The sequence below is a fragment of the Mugil cephalus genome, chromosome 1, assembly GCF_022458985.1.
Source record: "Mugil cephalus isolate CIBA_MC_2020 chromosome 1, CIBA_Mcephalus_1.1, whole genome shotgun sequence".
Lineage (NCBI taxonomy): Eukaryota > Metazoa > Chordata > Actinopteri > Mugiliformes > Mugilidae > Mugil > Mugil cephalus.
This window is the reverse complement of record NC_061770.1, coordinates 4,768,524-4,788,900: the sequence shown is the minus strand read 5'-3', so window position 1 is coordinate 4,788,900 and position 20,377 is coordinate 4,768,524. Positions and strand designations below refer to the sequence as shown.

Below are 20,377 nucleotides of genomic sequence, written 5' to 3'. Positions count from 1 at the left end.
TAGGATGTGGTTTAATGAACTGAACAAACAAATGAATGTTTCTCCATCTGATTTTTACAGAAAGGAGGGATCAAATGTATCATATACATTTCATCTATCATATAAGTCATGGGGCGACCCCTTTCTAGGGCCTGTCAGTGTTTTTGAGTCTGCAGAGATTCAGTAACAGTTTCATGTTGCATGGAGCCGTGGTTTCTGAGCTATTTATGTTCTGTGGCAGGCTCCTTCTAGAAAGCAAAACTCGTAGATGATTTATTAGGTGCAGAGGTTCTGTTTTTTCTGTTCACCTTGCAGTTTATTACTGATATAAAAGTAATCATGAAGGTGTGGCATGGCACAGCGTTCGTTGTGTTACAGAGAGCTTTGCTCAGCCTTTTAAATTGCCTTGGCATGAGGTTTGAACTTTGAGCCAGTGGATGGTTTTCGTGCTCATGCTTCTCATATGCGTCAGACAGAGGAGAGCAATGACCGAGCACCTGATGAAAATACTGATTATTGGTGATGGAAATGTTGGGAAGTCTTCATTCCTGCATCGCTATGTCAGCGGACAGTTCAACAAGATCTACAAGATGACAATAGGAGGTATGGCTACTTCAGTTTAAAGAAATTGGCGTTACAGAATCCTGATATTGGGACTAGGAAGTAATGGGAGCAAGGCCATTTTTATCCTTTTGGTTTCATTTTTCTTAGCTTCAACTTTTTGAGGGGGAAAATACTTTTTTTTAAATTTTTTAACATTTAACATTACAAATACGTTATGGTAGGGGTGAGGTACTTTACTGTTGTTTGTGAAACACGGCTCTTTCCTTTAAAGGAAGTAAATGAAAGGAGATTTGGTTTCATGTCTCAATTATTTCCCTTCTTCTCTTCCTGGGTCTCTTACATATTTCTCTAGTGGATTTTTCTGTGAAGCTTCTGCACTGGTCAGATACAGAAAAGGTTAAACTGCAGTTGTGGGATCTTGCAGGTACAAAATAATTCTACTAGGCGGATTCATATACAAATGGATGAATGAATGTATGAATGTATGTCACAGTGGCCTTTTTGTCCTCCCTTCAGGCCATGAGCGTTTCATATCCATGACCAGACTCTATTGTAAAGGGGCACTGGGCTGTGTTGTGATGTTTGACGTCACCAGCTCGTCCAGCTTCCTCAACTGTCGCCAGTGGAAACAGGACCTTGACAAAAAGGCTATGCTGCCCAATGGACACCCCATCCCCTGCATCCTGCTGGCCAACAAGGTGAATTGGTGCATTTACCTAAATGAATGAGTGCCCATGAAAACCTTCCTCCGCCTTGTATTACTCAGTGGTAATAAAAGGACAGCAAACCATTTGTTTTATGAGTGCTTGATGAACATGTTGGGTTAGCTTCCCAGCATTTTGAGAAATCTTCACTGAAGGTTTCTCAAAATGCTGGGACAGTGAATTCACTGACTATAAACAAGGACCTTTGAATTCATATTAAACAGGTTTGGAGCAGAAGATCGCAGTGACTCACTCAATACAACCAAATGTCTTTCTAACCCTGAAACGCTCTGCCTCTGTACAGTGTGACCTCAGTCAGCGCATTGTGACAGCAGACAGCATAGACAGATTCAGTAAGGACAACGGCTTCATCGCATGGATGGAGATTTCAGTCAAAGAGAATAAGAACATCAGAGAAGCTATGAGGTAAGAGATCAAAAACCAGGTGCATGATGCTTTTTTATTTCTTTGCCTAACATATTCGCCACATATGTGTGGATGGATGGATGTACAGCTAAAATATCTTTGAGCAAGGCAACCAGACAAGGTGCTTCTCAGGTGGTTACTAACAAAGTTACTAACTGCTCTTTGTGGCCATACATACGTGCGTTTGTCTGTATAATACGGTGGCCCTGTAGGTCAAAACACAATGACATTACAGAAAACACAACAACATTTCAGATTATGGACAACACTTCTTCTTTCTGACTGGACAGAACCCATGCTAAAATATAAGCTGCTGTAATTTGTTGTTACTTTATTAGTTACATTCAGAAGCTGCCGACAACTCCCCCTGCCGCCTCAAAACAACAGTGAAAACCAGTTTTGCCAATACTCACTTTATTGGAAGTGCTTTTTAACAGTTTTAACTTAAAATCGTTTTCCTGAAAAAAGACATGTTTTTATTAAAATAAAATAAATACAGTCTTTCGTGAATTCACTTAACTACTTTTTAGAAAAACAATGTGTTAGCGTGACCGTGCCGTGCTAAGACTCCAAATAAATCAATCAGTTTATGTATAAATGTTTCTTTAAATTCGATGTTGTGTTTTTGAAACTAGAAAACTAGATAAGACTTTATCGCCCTCACAGAGTGTACAGCAAACCTTGAAATTGTAGTCTTTAACTGACACACACTCAAAATAGTGGCATTATTTCCAGCTAGAACACGCACTTCTCTCTCCTCCCTCCATTGTTGTTGACGTGTGTGCCACTGCGTGGTATTACACGTGATTTGTTGCATACACAACGTCACTCCCTGACAAACAAAAGGACTGGTTTGGAAATAATAACCCGTTGGATTACTCGTCATTGAAAAAAGTGGTCAGATTAGAGTAACGTTACCGGCATCACTGAAGAGGACATACATATACATCACACATCACAGTGTCTACACCCATTCACAGCAGCGAAACAACCGAACACATCAGGTCATATTTTAGCACGGATTCTGTCCAATCAGAAACAAGAAGTGTTGTCCCTCCCCTGAAATGTTGTTGAGTTTTCTGAAATGTCACTGTGTTTTCTGAAATGTCATTGTGTTTTGACCTTCAGGGCCACCGTAGATTCTTCTTTATCTATTCTTCTTCTCCTCCTCTTGTCTCGGGTCTTTTCAAGCAATCACTCACATTATGGTTTATATTAAGCTTTTGTGGTTACCAAACTAATATGTTATTAATAAATTCCATTTTTCACACAATGAGCATAGGTGCAAAATTATTTTTTGGGTTGCAAATATAAATGTTTAGGTCTTAGAACTGAGAACTGGTCCACTGGGCTAGGGGTGGTACAGACTAGTCGACCAGTGTAATTAACATTTAAATTTAATGTTTGTAACAGATACTTTTAAAGGTGTTTTATTTTATTTTATTTTATTTTATTTTATTTATTTATTTATTTTTTTGTAACTCAGTCTGAAGTCTTAACAGATAGAAGATGTTCAATAAAAGTCAAGACAGATTTATTTTTTCAAGAACTAACTAACAGGTGACACCTTGCAGGCACAGACAGGCTATGGGTAAATTCAGTTGAATCCAAAGTGATTTGATTGGGCCGACAGTGTGAAACACAGGATGGAACCAGGCTGCTGGGGAGGCTGACCACTAATCGAATTCAAGCCAATCCTTTATGGATGGTAGTGGGTTTTTTAACCATTAGAAACCATTTCATTGGTTTATTTCAAATGTTTGTTTAGCCACAATATCCTGTTTTACCTGAAATATGTTTACTTTATTCATTGAGGAAATATCCATTACATTTCACCTGAAACCCCCCAAGGTTGCTAAAAGGCTGCTTTGTATTTATGCATCCTGTTTCCATCCTAGTAAGTGTTAGAGTTAGTAAAGTATTGGTGCATCTTGAGATGTTTGCCAGAGCTTCCTAAAACCACTGAGACAAGAAGATAAAAATTTGCCTGTGAAGATGCCAAATGTGTTGTGTTTCAGGAGGTTGGTAAAGGAGATTCTGTCGGTTCAGTCCAGCCTGGAACTGCCGCAATGCAAACCTGAGGACATTGTTCATCTGGACTCAGAAATCAACAAGGCCCCACAGTCAAGCTGCTGCTGAAACACAATCACAAAGACTCTATTTAAATGGTCTTCCCTGGGTAACAAAATGTCTCAAAATTCTGGGTAAATGACGACATCCAGGACACCCCATGCCACCAACACAACTGATTGCTTGTGCTGGGACACTCTTTGCCCCAGCACATGTGTCCCATGTGTTTGTTTGTGAGGATCTGAGGAAGAAAATACACTAACAGTAAAAGACTGAAGTCATACACTTTGACAAGTTAGCAGAGAAGCCTCAAAGCCAAATCCCTTTTTTTCCAGTGTGTAACCCCCGTTTCAGTTCTCAAACTTCTATTAACCACAATTAGCGAAATTCGGGAAAGTTACAGACATCAGTGACTAAGGGTATAAAGCTTTCAATTAAATGTCTAAAATGAGGGACAGACAGTGAGAACCAGGAGGAGAAAGAGGCTTGAAGAGAAGCAGAAGGAGCATAGGGAAGGTGTGTGTATGGTTATTGAAGGGAAGGCTTCTTGGTGAGAGAACGAGGTGTGGAGTGTGCTCAGTAGAGCTGCCAAGTCATCTCCTCCAACACACTGAGTCAGTCCCACACATGGTGTCCCCATGCAAGCAGCGAGGGGTGTGTGTATGCCAGTAAGGCAAATGGTGAGTACTGTTGAATGTGTGCACGCGTGTGTTCGCATGTGTGTGTCTATTAGATGGAGGCACGTGGATATGCATGTGTCTCCAGTTCTTTTCAGACATGGAGCTGTTAAAGTGACAGCTTCAGACATGAGTGGCTTTTAATTTACTGTTAAAGACGTCAAAGGCTCACACACATGCTGTCCGAGATTCTGCTTTTGATTTGACTTTTTCTGTCAGTTTTTTTCTTTTTCTTTTCTTTTTGTAAATGCTCGGATGTTGTCACACATTTGACTGGTAAACAACTAATTTGAGTAGAACTTCAGAAAACAACCGGACGTCTTGGTCATCACTGCCACCTGTCCATTTGAACTAAACATCACAGCCTTTTACGTTGTCAAGCTGCTCTGAAAGGAGAGTGGAACCGAGTCTGTTTCTTGGGAGATACAAAATTTTGTGCCTGAATGGACAAAAAAAAAATGTAAATATGTACAAATGTTGTAACCTTATTAAAGCGTTTCTCACATTTTGTTGACCCCATTCTGTGAATGTGTCTTGTAATACCTATGTTCATTTTTATACTGATTAAATGTCCTGTTCTTTAGTCCTTAACCAGATGCCATTAGTGTCAGTTTGTCAGATCCTCAGAAGATTGTGACTGGCATCACTGATTAGATTTATTTATGTCTTTATGTAAAACAGAAACTGTATGAGCCAGATGTGGTCATTTGAAAATTTACTTGGTGGATTATCCTTGGAATTGATACTACTAATTTTTCCAAAAATCCTCCTATATTGTATTCTTCCCCAGCTAAACAAGATGCGTTATAGAAGCTTTACTTTATCTTCCTGACAATGATTTAATCAGCAATTAAACAAAGACTTTACCAAAGTGATCAATTAGATCAACCTCGGCTACAAGGCTGTTAACCGAGTGGAGAAGTTCATTTACCTGATGAGACACAACAATCCATCTTGCTGGGCTTCAATGTTGTGTTTCATCCACAGAGGAGCAGACTAATTAGGACTCCTGTAAGGAACTAGTGGCAGCTATGGGTTCACTTTAGGTCATTCCTGAAGTTGTGCTTCATTTTCAGTGGAAGTTATATAAAGATATAAACTGCTTGACCCTTGTTGTTGCATGATGGGTGTGATGCACAACAAATAAAAGGTTGAGAAAGTAGCTCATTCAAGTAGTCTATTTCAGACCACACAGACAACGACATAACATGGACATTACAACATTAAAACATTACGACAAAAACACCTAACAAGACAACCGCCTCGGTCTGAAATGGGGTTGGAAGAGGCAAGCTTATCTAAAAAGCTTAAACTCTTTTCAAGAGTTTATGACCAGGTCAATCAGTGTTTTCCTTTTTCACCAGTTCTGTTTTTTCTCTCTCAATATATATCTATCACCCCATATGGCATGTGGTCAATTGTCCAGTTCAGTCTGATAAAGACAAGTTAAACATATCCTTGTTATTAGACAACTCCCACTGATATTTAATGCTACATAGAAAAAAAAATCAATTTATATAGAACAGCAGGCTTTGTGGCAAAATGTAGGGCAATCCTGCAAGAAATTGGTTAAATTCTATGCCGCAAGTAGTCACTCTTTCAGAAACATCAAATATGCACCAGAATGTATAAATAGATACACAATAGATACACATTGTTAAATGTCATGTAAAATAATTTGGGCTGGCAATGTGATTAAAACAAGAATATACAGGATAAATTCATGATTGCTTTTCTAACTGTATAGCTACAACAAGGCTTCAAAAGGTTAACTAAATGATTGGAGGGTGGTTGCTGGATTGCCAGGTATGTAACATAACTACTTCAATGAGAGCTGGAGCAACACTTCACTAGCTACTCTGCAGCTATGTCGCCGGTCACGCTTGGCTGATTTCAAATTCAAATATTCTTTACCAAGACAGAAACAATTGTCTACTGATGTGCTACCTACGTAACTACATACAGTGCACTGATTGCTCGCTAGGTTTCTAAGCGTAAGGATTGTTGTGGTTAGCCTATATTCACCTATGATGTCACCCATAAGCTTTGTTTCAACACATAGGTGCTTCGAACCATTGCTGAAGTGAATCAGCTAATTCAAAAATGTGAACTGTTTTGACGGTCTGTTTTGATTGAGCCAGTCCCACGTGGTCATTGGGGGAATTGCATTTGTTAAGCCTGTGATTAACAGGTGGTTCATTAAGACACCTTGATTTGGCCCCTTTCAATCAATTACTAGTTCAACTGATTCTTTAGAGCAGCTGTAGCCTAGTCTATAAGTGAATCTCCGGTGAGCCAGACTAGTGCTCTGCCAGGAGTCTGTTTGTCAAGACTAATAGCAAACAGTGAGTTTGACAAATTTAAGTTTAAGTTTGCACTTCCGTGCAGATTTTCCTGTCGCTGTATTTTTCTGTATTTTATGTTCGCATCTCATCATTGAGTTGAGGAAGCCAGGAGCTCTGCGTGGTGACTCAGATGTCCGTGATTGTGGAAAACCCTCAGTGAAATGACTAAACGTTGGACAGATGGAGTTTTTGTCAGTGACCAAACGTCAGTGTGTTGAATTCCTCGCAGTCAGTCATTTTGAGCCTCACTCATCGGGTACAATGGCACTTTACTGCTACTTGCTAAATTATTTTTGTGCTTTTCCACAAATTAGGTGGCCATACAGATGATTTATTACTCAGGTCACCTTGCCCCTCTGAAGTCCCATGAATATAGTAGAATAGACACAAAGAAGCTCAAATAAGGCATCACTTAGGACTAATGTCCCGACTGTATTGTAATTCAAGGGTAAATTGTGCCCCAGATCAGAGGGTTTTTCTAATTTGACATAGATGGCTCCACTTTCAATACATCTTTATTCTTTGTCTTAAATGTCTCGGTTGATGTTGATGTTGCTGTTTGTCCCTGTCCTCTTTCTCTACGGGTGCCAACGTGTATAGCGTGCGAGCCCCGGTTTGTGTTGGAGACTCTAATGCGTTTCTGCTTTTATTCCATCTGAAACAAGTCACTTCAACACTGGATTCCTTTCACTTTGCCAAGACAAAAAATGCACTCACGGAAACAAAACTAACTTTGTATGGGGGTTAGCATTACTCCCCTGCATTTCAGATCTATTTCGAGCTTCAGTTCTTCAACAGAATGGATGATGACAATGCGGTCTGACATCAGCACATCTCTATTCCCTGCCTCAGGAACTGTGACGCTCGGAGACATAAGCGTGGGAGGCCTCCCACCAGGTTATGTGGGCAGGCTGAGTGCCCTCTCTTGATTTTAGTGAGAAAAACCAGAGATAGAAAGAGCTATTTTTCTCCTGTTTCGTGATCACCGACACTGGTCCAATCCACCGGAACTCCACAACTCACATTTTGGCTTCTTTTCCACTAGTCTAATATTCTGAGCAATAGCTCCTGCTGTGCTGGATGCATTTAATGTATGTTCTCTGTCCTGACTGAATCATTTTGCTATTTTTATTATTTTTTTCTTGTTAATTAATATACACGACTTCATTGTTAGAACTGAAATAGTTGCTGTTGACCGTAACTACGGTCGGGCGACACTCAGGAGGTAGAGTGGTTGTCCGGTAACCGAAAGGTTGGCGGTTCGATTCCGCCCTATCTCTAGTCTGTCCGTTAGGGTTAGTCTTGTCCTTGGGCAAGACACTTAACCCTCCTAGCTACCAGGTGTATGCCCCCTGGTGTATGATTGCTGTTGGTGGTGGTTGGAGAGGCCGTAGGCACACATTGGCAGCCACGTTTCTGTCAGCCTGCCCCAGGGCAGCTGTGACTACTGAGGTAGTTTACCACCGCCAGGGTGTGACTGTGTGAGTCACTAGAAAACTGAAAACTATTTTGTAAACTCTAATTCTGTCCAAAAGCATTCTGTTAGCAGGAATACAGAAACAGAGTGCTTATTCTGACAGAAGCAATAATATTTGTGTGTGTTCCACACTGAGAAATATGAAAAGTTGCTAGCTAGCTTTAAGGGCTCTCTCAGTTACCTTTGTGTTTTTTTTCTCATAAAAGTTGCCTGTTTCTCTGTGTGTTCACGCAGGTGAACAAAATAGTCTGCATTCTTGTTCTGAAGCGAAGAGTGTGTCATTTGGAGATGGCATGCTTGCTTAGTACCGTAGCACAGCTTTTCACCACAAGCCAAGCACAATGTAGTCGATGTCACTGCATCGCCGCTGAAAGTAGATCCAAATCAATGGTAACTAACACTGTGGCTGCATTTGGGTCCAAATTTTGTCCAGGTTCCAGTTCAGAGTTAGCATTTTTATGAGTGAAAACAAATGACATGTCGGGGTGTTGTGTATTGTTCTCCAAACAACTTAAAAGATAAAACTCTCAGATTATCTGAGGGACAAAAACCGAATGAACCGAATGAACCGAATGAATGTATGGCTTCAGGCCATAAAACGGGTGGACAAAGGTGGAAAGCCGTGTGACCCTGATAGTCAGTGATGTTTGTGTCCGGCAGACACTTAATCATGATGATGCTAACGTTAGGTAATGTCAGTCGTCAGAGTTGTTAGTTACAATGTTAGAAATTCAAAATCATGTCAAAAAGTCAAAGTAGTGAATGCTGATGCTGAACTGAAATGACAGCAGGCAACGACAGAGCACACAAAGTGACGTTACTGTAAAGCCTTTTTTTTAACTGTCTGTTTATTGAATTTTATATATTAGAAAAACTAACTGTTCTAATTACAGATCTAAATTCAACATACCCCAGAACAGATACCTACCACCTACCTCCTTAACCCTGTTTGTATAGGTAGGTGGGACTGGGGATTCCCATTTTAGCAGTATCACCCTCCTGGCCAGCAGAGTTGTGAATGCTATTAACTCCTTTTTAGTTGGGGAAAGAGTAAGAGGGAAAGACCATACACCCAACAGGGCAGTTAAGGCATTAAGAGTTAAATCCCTTTCAATCACCTTGGATAAAGTACTAAAGATTTCAGACCAAGATCCAGTCAGTGACGAGCAGGTCCAGAACATGTGAGAGTAATTTGCTGTGGCTTGTTGGCACCATTCACATAGTGGAGACACTGTATCGAAGATTTTTGCAAGCCGGGCTTTAGTGTAGTGAGCTCGATGTAGGATTTGACATTGCATAAAGCTGTGACCAGCACATATTGAAGACTTATGTACTCTCCGCAAAATCTCTTCCCAAATATCATCCAGAATCACCTCTCCCAGATCTGTCTCCCAAAAGGTTTTAAGTACAGTAGAAGGGCTGTAAAGCATTTTTTTAATGAAAGGGTTAATGTTAGCTAATTTTCATGTTGTATGTCATGATTTATTAATTTAACTTTATGGAACGATTATGAATTGATGACGGGTGTCACACTGTACCGGGCCATTATGAGACCTCCAGTCACTGAGTGGAGTCATTCATTAACAGAAACAGAACTGAATCTTCCACATGCCCTTTTGGCAACGCTCATGACCTCTGTATAGTGATCACGATTGCAGTTTATAAATATGACAAGCTGTTTGCCATGCTACTTGTACGGGATTAAGTTTTTCTGATGAATTTCTTTTTTTTATTTATGTCATTTTCAGATGCTATAATATGTAATCCCGTCTGTGTGGCCATAACTGATCTGACTATTGCTGATGCCATAAGAAGGTGTTTTTACTGGGCTGGGAACAGAGAAGAGGGGAGAAAAAACTTAAAAGGTGCCTAAACCGGTGCCCAAAGAATGGAAAACATAGAAACTTTGTCCAAAAACTGTGCCTTTTTATTTTGTGACATGCAAGTTGAACAGAATATTAATTTAATAATATAAATACAACCAACCTTTATAATAAAAATATAAATATAAATACAACCAATACAAATTCGGGTGGGGCCATGGTTCATTTCTCGTGTTTTATTTGTTTTTTTTATGCTATGTGTCATCAGATGTTTAATCAAATTTGAGGTGTGTCTGTGCCCAGTTCTGAGACTCTGTGGTCAGATAGGGACACGCTCCTGAGCCTTGGAGTTTCATTTTAAAGTGTTGATATTAATTATTAATTAAGTCCCAATACTTTACCGCGGAGTATTGGCAGTACCATGCACATACAGTACTGCTGGTTTAAAGGTCTACTTAATGACAATGTATTTTGACTTTTTTTTCTCAAAATTTTTTTGCATGATGAAAAAAAAAATCGATCTCCTCTATTTTTGTTCTCATGGGTGGCCCTAATACTCTTCCGTAGTCTATACTACATAAATTACTGAAATATGTGAAATAGTGAAAAAGAAAGAAAATCCATCTATCCATGTAGTTTTACTTCAAGGAAAAACTCACTCAAGGCATTGTTTTAAAAGTTAAAGAACAGTTTAGACTACTTGTAACAAAGTATAGTTCATGAACTTCTATTCAAGGATATTGTAATACGTAATTAAAGAGTAACAGCAGAACTTCATGGGGCCTTGAGATGAGACGTCAGCACACCAGCAGCAACTTTAAGGAGTCACTCAAGGTAAGAGGGTGTCCTTTCTGCCCTTTAATGAAAACCCCGCAAGCAAAACAAACCTTTACATCACGGATTACATGAATGATGACAGAAAATTCACATTATCTGAATTGTACAGATACTCTGATGAAGGTTGCATGGCTTAAAGCTTATCTTCCCATTGAAAGTGAAACATTGCAGTGACCTGTTGCTCTGTTTAGTTTCCAGAGACAGACCTTTGTGCTTTATTGCTTTGTCTGTTTTATTCCATTTCCTATATTTTCTCCATTAAAAATCATTTTAATTTTAAAAAGTGTTAAAAATCTATGTTTTTGAGGGCAAAGAATATATGACACCTCTTTTGATGAGAGAAAGTCAGACTATTATTCAGTGTTTGACGTGAATGAGCAGGTTGGGTGTCATGTTAGATGACGCTCCAATGAGCATGGCAGACGCAGGGAGACTCGATTCAGCGATTGTTCATGTAAGGGCTCTTCAACCAACAGATCCTCAACCATCTGCTCACAGAGAGCGAGAAACAGAGGGCCAGACAGAATGTGGAAACAGAAAAAAACAAGAGGAATGAGAACAAGAGACAGAAATAAACATTGTTGAGGCCAAGTAGCCTTGCTGGGCTAACCCATATTATGAACTAAAAATGCAGTGACATGAATACATCTATTCTGTTTAAGATGCATTAGAGCATTTGAGACAATGGATACAATAAGCAGAGAGAAAATAAACTGAAATCAAATAAACCAGCGCTGCCCAAAAAGGACGATGGTGTTGTCTTACTTGGACTTATGCATCTACACTTTAATAGTGCATACATCTCATGTTTTCGTTGCAGCGCTTGTTGTTCTGATACATCTAAGTCTTCTCTAAATGTCATTTAGAGGTTAACTAATGTATATACGATGATGTGCTCATCTGCTCATGAGCCAAATGGCAACCCGTGGCATCAAACTGCCACACACCTGCTACAAAATGTAATTCACAACATTTTATTTTGACAGCTCTGAGTATAGGACAAACATATAGCTATGCACATTACAACACCATGAGTCTCTATGCTGCTACATCATGTAACACAGTATTAACTGAGGAAAACAAAGCATAAGACATTAAACTGTATGGCCACTAAAAAGTTATAAGCACTAATACTGAAAACATTTCATTTGATGAGCTGTAATACATTTGTTAATCGTTTCAAAGTGGCTCTTTTGGCTTTGCCAAACTGGGGATTATTGTGTGAAGGACTGAAAACCAATTTATTCTATTTTACACTTGATATAGTTTTAGTCTGCGTATACTGTACATTGAGCGCAAATGTTTTTTCGGCTAATTTCAGTTGCTGAGGGTTCAAAACATTACATAATCGTTTGTAAAAGGTAAGGTATTTAATTTAATTAAAGTACAAAATGCCCAGGGAAGAGTCGCCTTTTAATCACTTTATTTTATCACCCTTTTCGACAACCGTGACTGTATGAATGGACTTCCGCATTTCCATGCCTCCTAAACGTGACCTTATGTTGATCACGTGACAGTAAACCGACCAATGGACATGCTCAAATGGAACCACGTCGCTGTTCACGTTCAAGGTCTACCGTTACATTCAGGTATAGTGGGAAACGGCAGATTTCCATGTTTGTCTATATTTTATTACTATGTATTTTCGCTAAGAATACTGCAGCCAACAGCGCTTCAGTATAAATCTTTATAGATAGATGATACTATAACTATTTATGCAGGAAAATATGTCCACTCAAAATGAATGCGTCATTTCTTTAAGTAAAACATAATGGTTGAAAATAGAATTAATGTCTTCTGCCATAATCTGTAACAAATGTCAAACTTCTTACTGGTATCTGCTCACCAATAATCGCAGTTATTGGTCATTAGCGCCGACGCTTTCAACTAACCACTGTTTGTGGTTTATTTTACCCGTGCGCCGCGAATGCAGCAAGCGTTTGGGATAAGAAGGGTGAACATGCGCAGTGTGCCAAACTCTTATGAAACAAAGTGGTACAGCGAACGGCTACCGGGAGACAAGAGGGATTCTTAGACTGTGGTTACAGACATTTACCAGGCATACAGCACTTCCTCGCGCATCCAAACCGAGGGAAGAAATGCTTCTTTCTATGGGCTTGACATAAAAACATTCACCTCCGGGGAGCCAGCACAAGGTAAGAGGGCACCTGAGGGTTTATGTTAAAGTAAAAGAGCGTTACCTACATAAACAGCGCCACTAGTTACATAAGGACCGCTCCGGTGACCCCGTTTTGGTTTAAGTGGACACTGTTTCCATGCCGTAGATTTGAACTTTATTAAGTGTGTTATAATTTTCGGAACAGTTTGGACTCTGTCAGGTCGAGGATTTCTTATTAATTTTGATCGAAGTTCATATGCGGGGATCTCAGTCTCCCATTCAGAATAGACAGTGTGACCTAATTTCCAGGTGAAGTCATAGGTCCTATTACAGTGACATTCCACATTTTAAATGTTATTGCGAACTGAATGACCGGTATAAATGTTTAATATAAAACATTAATAAAAAAAAACTATAATAAGTAGAGTTTCGTTTTTTAATATTGTTTTATAATATTTTTGTTTTTCCCGCAAGAAAAATAATTCCCTAATTCCCTTCGTTTTTATATAACAATAACATAACTGACTGTGAAATGAAAATGCTTTATTGTTTTTATTTATTTATTTAATTGTCATGAGAATCAGAAAATACTTTATTGCCAAGTATATTTGTACATACGTAGGAATTTGCCTTTGTGTTTGTTGCATAAAAACCATAAAATAAAACAAAATTAAATAAAATAAATTGTAAAAAATACACACTGAAATATAAAAACACATACATTCACTGTTTTATAGTTGATTGTTTTGTAGCAGATTTATGGTTGATTCCCCATCTTCACCCACTCAACTGGCATCCTCTAAATAAAATTCTATTTAAAGTGCACTTCTTTTTTTTGTTTGTTTGTTTTTGTATTATAATTATTATTTTCATTTTAACCAGCCTTGTTTCTTTGTGAATTGCAGATACAAAATGTGTATTCTCCACACACTGTTGAAAAATGCTTTTTACGTCACAGAGGCTCCCCTATAATCTGGGCACCGACTGTTGGGTGCTTGAACCTGACAGCTCAAATTTAGAAAAATCAGCAGTGTGGCAGAAAACGTGATGTATTCTGTTTCCAATTCCCGCAAACGATTATGTCTTTCTGCTGCGGAAAAGGCTGCACTGCAAATATTGTAAGTGAAAGTTAGAGACCTTGCTTTTTTATTTATGCTCTTTTTTTGCAGCTCAGCCCCTGCCATTGTTCACATCAAGTGTGAGTGTATGTTCCCAGATTGTATGTCCTGCAATAAGCCGGGCTGATTAAAGGTAATGCAACATGTAGCTGTTGATGGTTTGGAGCCAGATCAGTTCATAGGCCCTTAATCTGTGCTAACAATGCATCTTTATTAAAACCGACCCTGTTTTACACATCTGCTAACATGGTAACATGATGATCATGTTAACAGGCAGTACTGTAGTCCCTTTCATTTTCTGTTTAAACCAGGATTGTTGGTTGAGCAGCCTTTTGAGGTGAGGGGTTACTAATCCCATCGTATATACAGTGTCGTATGCTATGTTAATGACTGATCACTGAGAACCTACTGTTTAGAACTGAAGCCCAAATTGGCAGAAGATGCACATGTAATGCTCAATTTTTCTAGCCTCCTCCAAGTTGCCTGCCAGTGCTGAGTCCAAGTGTGACCCAGATTCACTGTGACAAAAACCATCAACCGCCATTATAACTTTAGTGTTTAAGTGAATAAAGTGAACATTAACTCACACACATATGGTTGATTACGCTCTCCATTCTCACTGGTGTTGAGTAAGTTTGGGAAAGTCAAAAGTAAAACATCGTCCAAACTCTGTATTTAAAATGTTGGCTTCCAAAGATACCAAGGATGTGGGTCTGTGGTGTGTAAAATGATTCGGGGGAGGGCTATCTCCCTTTAAAATTCAGTTTTGTGTGTGAGGTTTCATTGTGTCAAGATGACCTGTGAATGAAATGTCAATGACTTTACTCAATGGCAGCAGAATTTGTTTGTACAATGGAGTTTTGGGGTCTCATATTATGTTGCTGAACTCACTGGTTGCTTTTCATGCCAGATCAGTTACTCAGCTTAAATTAGAATATTTAAAATAAATAAATAAATAAAGACACAAAAGTACACGCACAATAAAATACAAGTGGCTGTATTGTATTTCTCCGAGGTCAGAGCAAAAAGTGTGACTGTATGACGCATCACAGCATGTGCTCTCGCTGCTTGTGTACTCATTTGACTTCGAATTGTGTGAATAGGGTTTTATTTATTTTTTTCATTTATTTTTTCCGATTTTTAATGAAGCATGCTAGTGAGCAATGTCAAACTCTGACATTGGTGTGTAGTAGATGCGCTGAAAGAACCTACAGACACGGCAGATGCCGGCTGGCCACCCCTGAATGAGCCACTTAAATTGGTCAGCACCAGCCCGTGTGTCAGGGGCACACTGTTTTTCTTCCACTGCCGTCAGCCGTTCTGTTTAGCTACTGGCTCTTGAAATCCACATTGGTGTCGCACTTCGTCGTTGTTCTCTCCATGCACATCAGTGAGTGTGCGGTGAGTGGCTTTTTCAGGTGAAACGAAGCAGAGAATTGGTCGGACACGAGTTTATCTGGATTGGCAGAAAGGAAGCATTTTCAGAAATCCATCCAGAATAAATACTTGTATGGCACCAGATGTTGAACTGTCCAACTGAGTGCTGGAGCAGTGACACTTAAATTATAAGTACGACCAAGTTCAGCTTCCTCGTCGTACATTCACCTGCCAAGTTTTTTTGTTTGCTTTTTTGGAAGTGCTTGCCCTTCTCAAACCATTTCCAAGAAGCAATAATTCCCATATGTTCCTGTGTAACAAACTATCCGTCACGTTAGCACAAAGGGCAGTTTCTGAAAAGGATTCTTGTGCACACATGTAAGCGCTGTATTCCTAATATTACTGCTCTACGTGTGAATCATCGTGCATTTAAGCTCAAGTATGTAAAGATATTTCACAACTTGTTGCTTGGCCAAATGTAGTAACACCTCTGCAGTCACAATATGTTTGTGGTTTATACATAGCCACGTCTGGTTTTCTTCGTTTGTATGATTTTATGGCTTTTGGGCTTCAGAGATTAGAGTTGAAAGACAGGAAGCACTGGGAAGGACAGATATGAGGTGGGTGATGTGCAACGAAACAGGATCATTTTCTATGCCTCAGCCAATTGAGCTTCCACACCACTTGCGTACTATACTTGCTTATTATTTAGACATAAGACATAGACATTTGACATACAGTTTAAAGGGCAGTAGACGCAAGAGATGGGGAATTAAGTCTCACGGCCGTTGCCGTCTTCTCACTAAGGCTAAAAATGTTTCCGCCGATAATAGTCACAAACTCCTGTTCTATTCTTGGTGTGTCCCACACTGCTGGCAACAGTTACAACCTGAGTGCATCAGTTTTATCTCCGGCTGGGAGACGAGCAGTTTGTTCTCGCCATGCGTGAAGAGTATAAAAAGCTGACAGGACATTCTGTGTCGCGCACACAAAACTGTTTCTTCACTCCACTTCGTAAATGAAGGGTTTCGGCACCATTCAGTCTTATGAAGCACGCCTGTTGGCAGCGTGTCTTGTCCTTCTCACCGTTCGTCATTTTCTCCCGTCAGAATAAGATGGCCCCGAATTCCATCCACTGGTTCCGGAAGGGCCTCCGTCTCCATGACAATCCAGCACTACGGGAGGCGGTCCGGGGGGCCGGCACGGTGCGCTGTGTTTACTTCCTGGATCCATGGTTTGCAGGCTCCTCCAATGTTGGGGTCAACAGGTGGAGGTAAGGCGACTGTTTATTGTGGAATAATTAATAGTGGTATGTTAAAGTGGTATTGTATCATGGGAGTTTGAGTATAGTATGCAGCATTCATCTCATCTTTAAACCTGTGATTACCAAATTGTTTGTGATCAGCATTACTGACAGTTTTTAAAACCTGATGTCTGTGATGTTGATTTTTAGACCATGGAGATTTAGAGTTATTTAAATAAAGTTGGCCAAAACCCAAAGGAAACTGCTCCAGACATAACGTGAACTAGCTAAACGTGATGAAGTTAGATTGAAAGTCAACAGTCCATAGAATGCTATGCATCTACAACATTTAGTTTTGTATTCAGTTCATTTAAAGATGAACTGATACAAAACTCATAATCTTATTCTATTGGCCATATACTGTAAAAAAAAAAAAAAAAAAAAAAAAAAAAAAACGGTCTTGTGAAATTTAGTTAAATTACAAATTAGTAATAGTATAATAACGTTTCTGTTGCGCAAAATTTTCAAAAATACCTTGTTGAATCAATCTTGGGGATGGTGATACTGAGGGAGTTTATTTGGATTATTACCCAAATGTTAGCACATGTTACCACACCATCTCAGTATTTCGTAATGTCTTGGGTCATTCATAGGGCTGAAATAAAAGTAGGAACTGCTAACTGCTGATACATTATTTTATGTGTTCGGCAATGATGACAGTCGGTCAAACTGCAGCTGGAAGCTGTGAGTCATATATAATAAGGAGGCGCTGAGAGAAGAAGGTGGGCCCGTAGCCACTGAGCTGCAATGCTTCAGCATACAACATGATGTCAGCATTTCCTTATTTTTATAGCTCTATTTGTTCTGTCTGCAAAGTGTTGAGATTTCCAGTGGTGTTATGGGAGGGGCACTCTATGTTATGCCTCCATTGTATGACAAACTTCTGGGTGCTTTTCAGTCTCGTGTTTTGCCCCATAGTTAACACTTGGCAGGACATTTGTTTTTGGTGCTCATTCAGATGGTCCACATATGAGAAAAAAAAAGTGTTATTTAACACATGAGGTGAATAGGGATTAACATCTATCACCTTCTCAGCTGGCTTCACAGCCGCAGGGTGCTTTTGTTTTAGCCTCCTGTCTTGTAATCCCCAGGTAGGAAGGTAGACTTAAGGCTGAGCGGCTGGATGAATAAGTTACAGCAGACTGTCTTCCTTAAACGAAGCAGCATTTGGGTGAGCGGGTGGGGGCCTTAAAACTAGGTCAGTAGCATAGGTGTCCGAACCGGCATAAATGATGTGTAAATAGGCTGAATGTGCGTGTGACTGTGGGCTGGAGGCGTGTGTCTTGTTGGATAAAGCCTGGTGCCGTGTTGAAGGACTGCATGTGAGTTCACGTGAGTCTGTTAGTAAACCAAACCAAACTCTGCAGGGGAGAGTAGAGTACTCCAAAATTCATTGCTCTCTGGCCTGATTTGGCTTTAAAGCACTATTTGTGGTCCCCGCACAGAAACAATCAATACAGAAGGCAGTGACCCAGTGATATCCTGCTGACTGTGATACTAAAAATGTAAACAGGTCGACAGCGGTGGCCGCGTCCAAGCCGGACGTAACCATTAACGACGCAAAACCACTCTCAGATTCCAAAACATAATTTGTAGGTCACCGGTGAAGCACGTTTTTTTATTTTTATCACCATGACATGAAGACCTCCTGGAGCTGACAATGTTAGGTTTGATGGGAAAGATTGTAACTATCGAACAGGATGTGCACATATAGAAGGCTTCATAACACAATATTTTAGGCCCATATTTTCTGCGATGACCCGTATCATTCTGTTCTAACACAAAAAAAAAGAAAAGAAAAGAAAAAATAAAATAGATCTGAATTACCCCAAATAATTCCTGTTTTAACTCACAGGATTATTTAGTGTACGTGAGCTGAACATTGTAAGGTGGAAGTCTGTCCCAACTAACTTCAAGAATAACAAGGTTGTGCTTAGAATTTTTGTATGTATCTCTTGTTACGTTGACTGTTCTAGACCGAAGCATTTATCAAATAAATGTTTATATAGTTCGTATAAATTGTTCACATTTGAATCACACAGATCATTTGAATTAGACCAAACAGATTTCTTCAGCATTTGTACCAATCAAAGGCTCAGGCAGCAGCGCTAAAAAAACCTGCACAGCTGCCGTGACACCTGCTGGTCTGTGTATAACAGACCATGATCCCATTAGCACTGTTATTTTTACCTTAAACTGGGAATTACATTGTCTTGTAGGTCTGTTGCGCAAAGATTAAATGCTGCGACTTATGAATGGGGAAGTAAGCGAGTAAAGTCAGTGAGATGACCCTCCGTGTCCTTTTGGCATCCAGAAGATCCAAAGGAACCCCAAGAAACACAAAACACAAAACTAACTGGCATATCGAGCTATGTTTTGATGCCTCCTTAATGACACACATGTTGTGATATGAATCTCGGGCCAACGTTTGTTTTTGCAAATCAGAAAGCAATACAGCTGAATGGCCAGCTCAACACCAAAGCCACCACTGGAGCACTTGCAGCGCCATCTGCTGGCACACATAATGACTAGACACATTCAGTGACACATTTAATGCAATACACTAAACATTATAAACACTTGACAAGCCTCTGTATTGCTGTTCTTTAATTTAATAATAATGCATCCGTTTTATATAGCACTTTATCAGAGACACTTTACATTGGATACATTATTCATCTGCTCACACAGTCATTCCCCAGTGGTGGTAAACTACCTCAGCAGTCACAGCTGCCAATCTGCAACTACGGCCTCTCCAACCGCCACAGAACATCACTCACTCACAATCGTACAGTTCACACTGGGAGCAAGGTTGCCCAAGGACACAACGGATAGACGAGGGACCGCTCTACCTCCTGAGCTACTGCCACAATTGGTGCAGATGTTGGTTGTCTGTAATCATTCACTTAGACAAGCTAAATGGACTGGATTTATGTAGTTCATAAAATTGCTGTCGCTCACACATTCTCACAACAATGGCAGCAGAGGTGCAATGAAAGCCGTCTGTGATCAGGGGCAACTTGGGCTTCGGTGTTTTGACAGAGCAAGCTTTAGCAGGTGGACAGGAAACTGCAGCTAGTCCTTTGTAATAAGTCGTGGTACTCATTTATTCTTTGCATCTCTGTTTTGTACACAACCATATTCGGAAATTAGAGACTGTTCTCCAAGATGACTGGATAACTAGGGCTACTCTTTATTGATAACCCACACCGATGTGCTCCACAAACAAGTCCCAGTTCAACAGTGACGTAGTGACACAGTGAGAAATAATTTTCTGGTCTTGGATAGCTTAAATGACTAAAGAGGCACAGTCAAGACTGTCAGCAGGCAACAGATGGAAGTCTTCTCACCCTGGTGAAAAATCACAAGTAAGTGCTTGGTATAGAGACTGGGAGACGAGGAGTCAGAGCAACAAGTGAGAATAATCAATTGTTTTTCCATTTAAGAGGAAAATGTGAGCATACTCTCTGCTGGAGATGTAGGTTAGTGTGCCAGTGCGTGAAACTTGTGAGCAGTTATATGATCATGACCTACTTCTGAGGATGCTCTCCCACATGG

General features: G+C 39.9%; 2 protein-coding genes across 3 annotated transcripts in view; both read left to right on the top strand.

Moving 5' to 3' along the window:
- Window positions 1-456: 456 nt before the first annotated feature.
- Window positions 457-4,918, top strand: LOC125018762 (ras-related protein Rab-7L1-like). The gene is made up of 5 exons (XM_047603030.1): window positions 457-582; window positions 896-967; window positions 1,060-1,241; window positions 1,552-1,673; window positions 3,692-4,918. The coding sequence occupies exons 1-5, from the start codon at window positions 465-467 to the stop codon at window positions 3,810-3,812; spliced, it is 615 nt and encodes a 204-aa protein (XP_047458986.1). The 5' UTR covers window positions 457-464; the 3' UTR covers window positions 3,813-4,918.
- A 7,961-nt stretch (window positions 4,919-12,879) lies between these two features.
- Window positions 12,880-20,377, top strand: part of LOC125023153 (cryptochrome-1-like) — a 29,981-nt gene continuing 22,483 nt past the window's right edge. Inside the window, exons 1-3 of one of the 2 annotated variants that reach the window (XM_047610218.1) lie at window positions 12,880-13,058; window positions 14,191-14,272; window positions 16,626-16,789. In XM_047610218.1, coding sequence (XP_047466174.1) covers window positions 16,632-16,789 — 158 coding nt within the window. In that variant the 5' untranslated portion in view covers window positions 12,880-13,058; window positions 14,191-14,272; window positions 16,626-16,631. The remainder of the gene's footprint in view (window positions 13,059-14,190; window positions 14,273-16,625; window positions 16,790-20,377) is intronic. The other variant, XM_047610209.1, reaches the window with a different exon arrangement.

Coding starts and splice junctions, on each gene's coding strand:
- LOC125018762 (XM_047603030.1), top strand. CDS start 465: ATGACCGAGCACCTGATGAAAATACTGATTATTGGTGATGGAAATGTT. Junction 583..895: donor CTACAAGATGACAATAGGAG/GTATGGCTACTT, acceptor ATATTTCTCTAG/TGGATTTTTCTGTGAAGCTT. Junction 1,242..1,551: donor GCATCCTGCTGGCCAACAAG/GTGAATTGGTGC, acceptor GCCTCTGTACAG/TGTGACCTCAGTCAGCGCAT.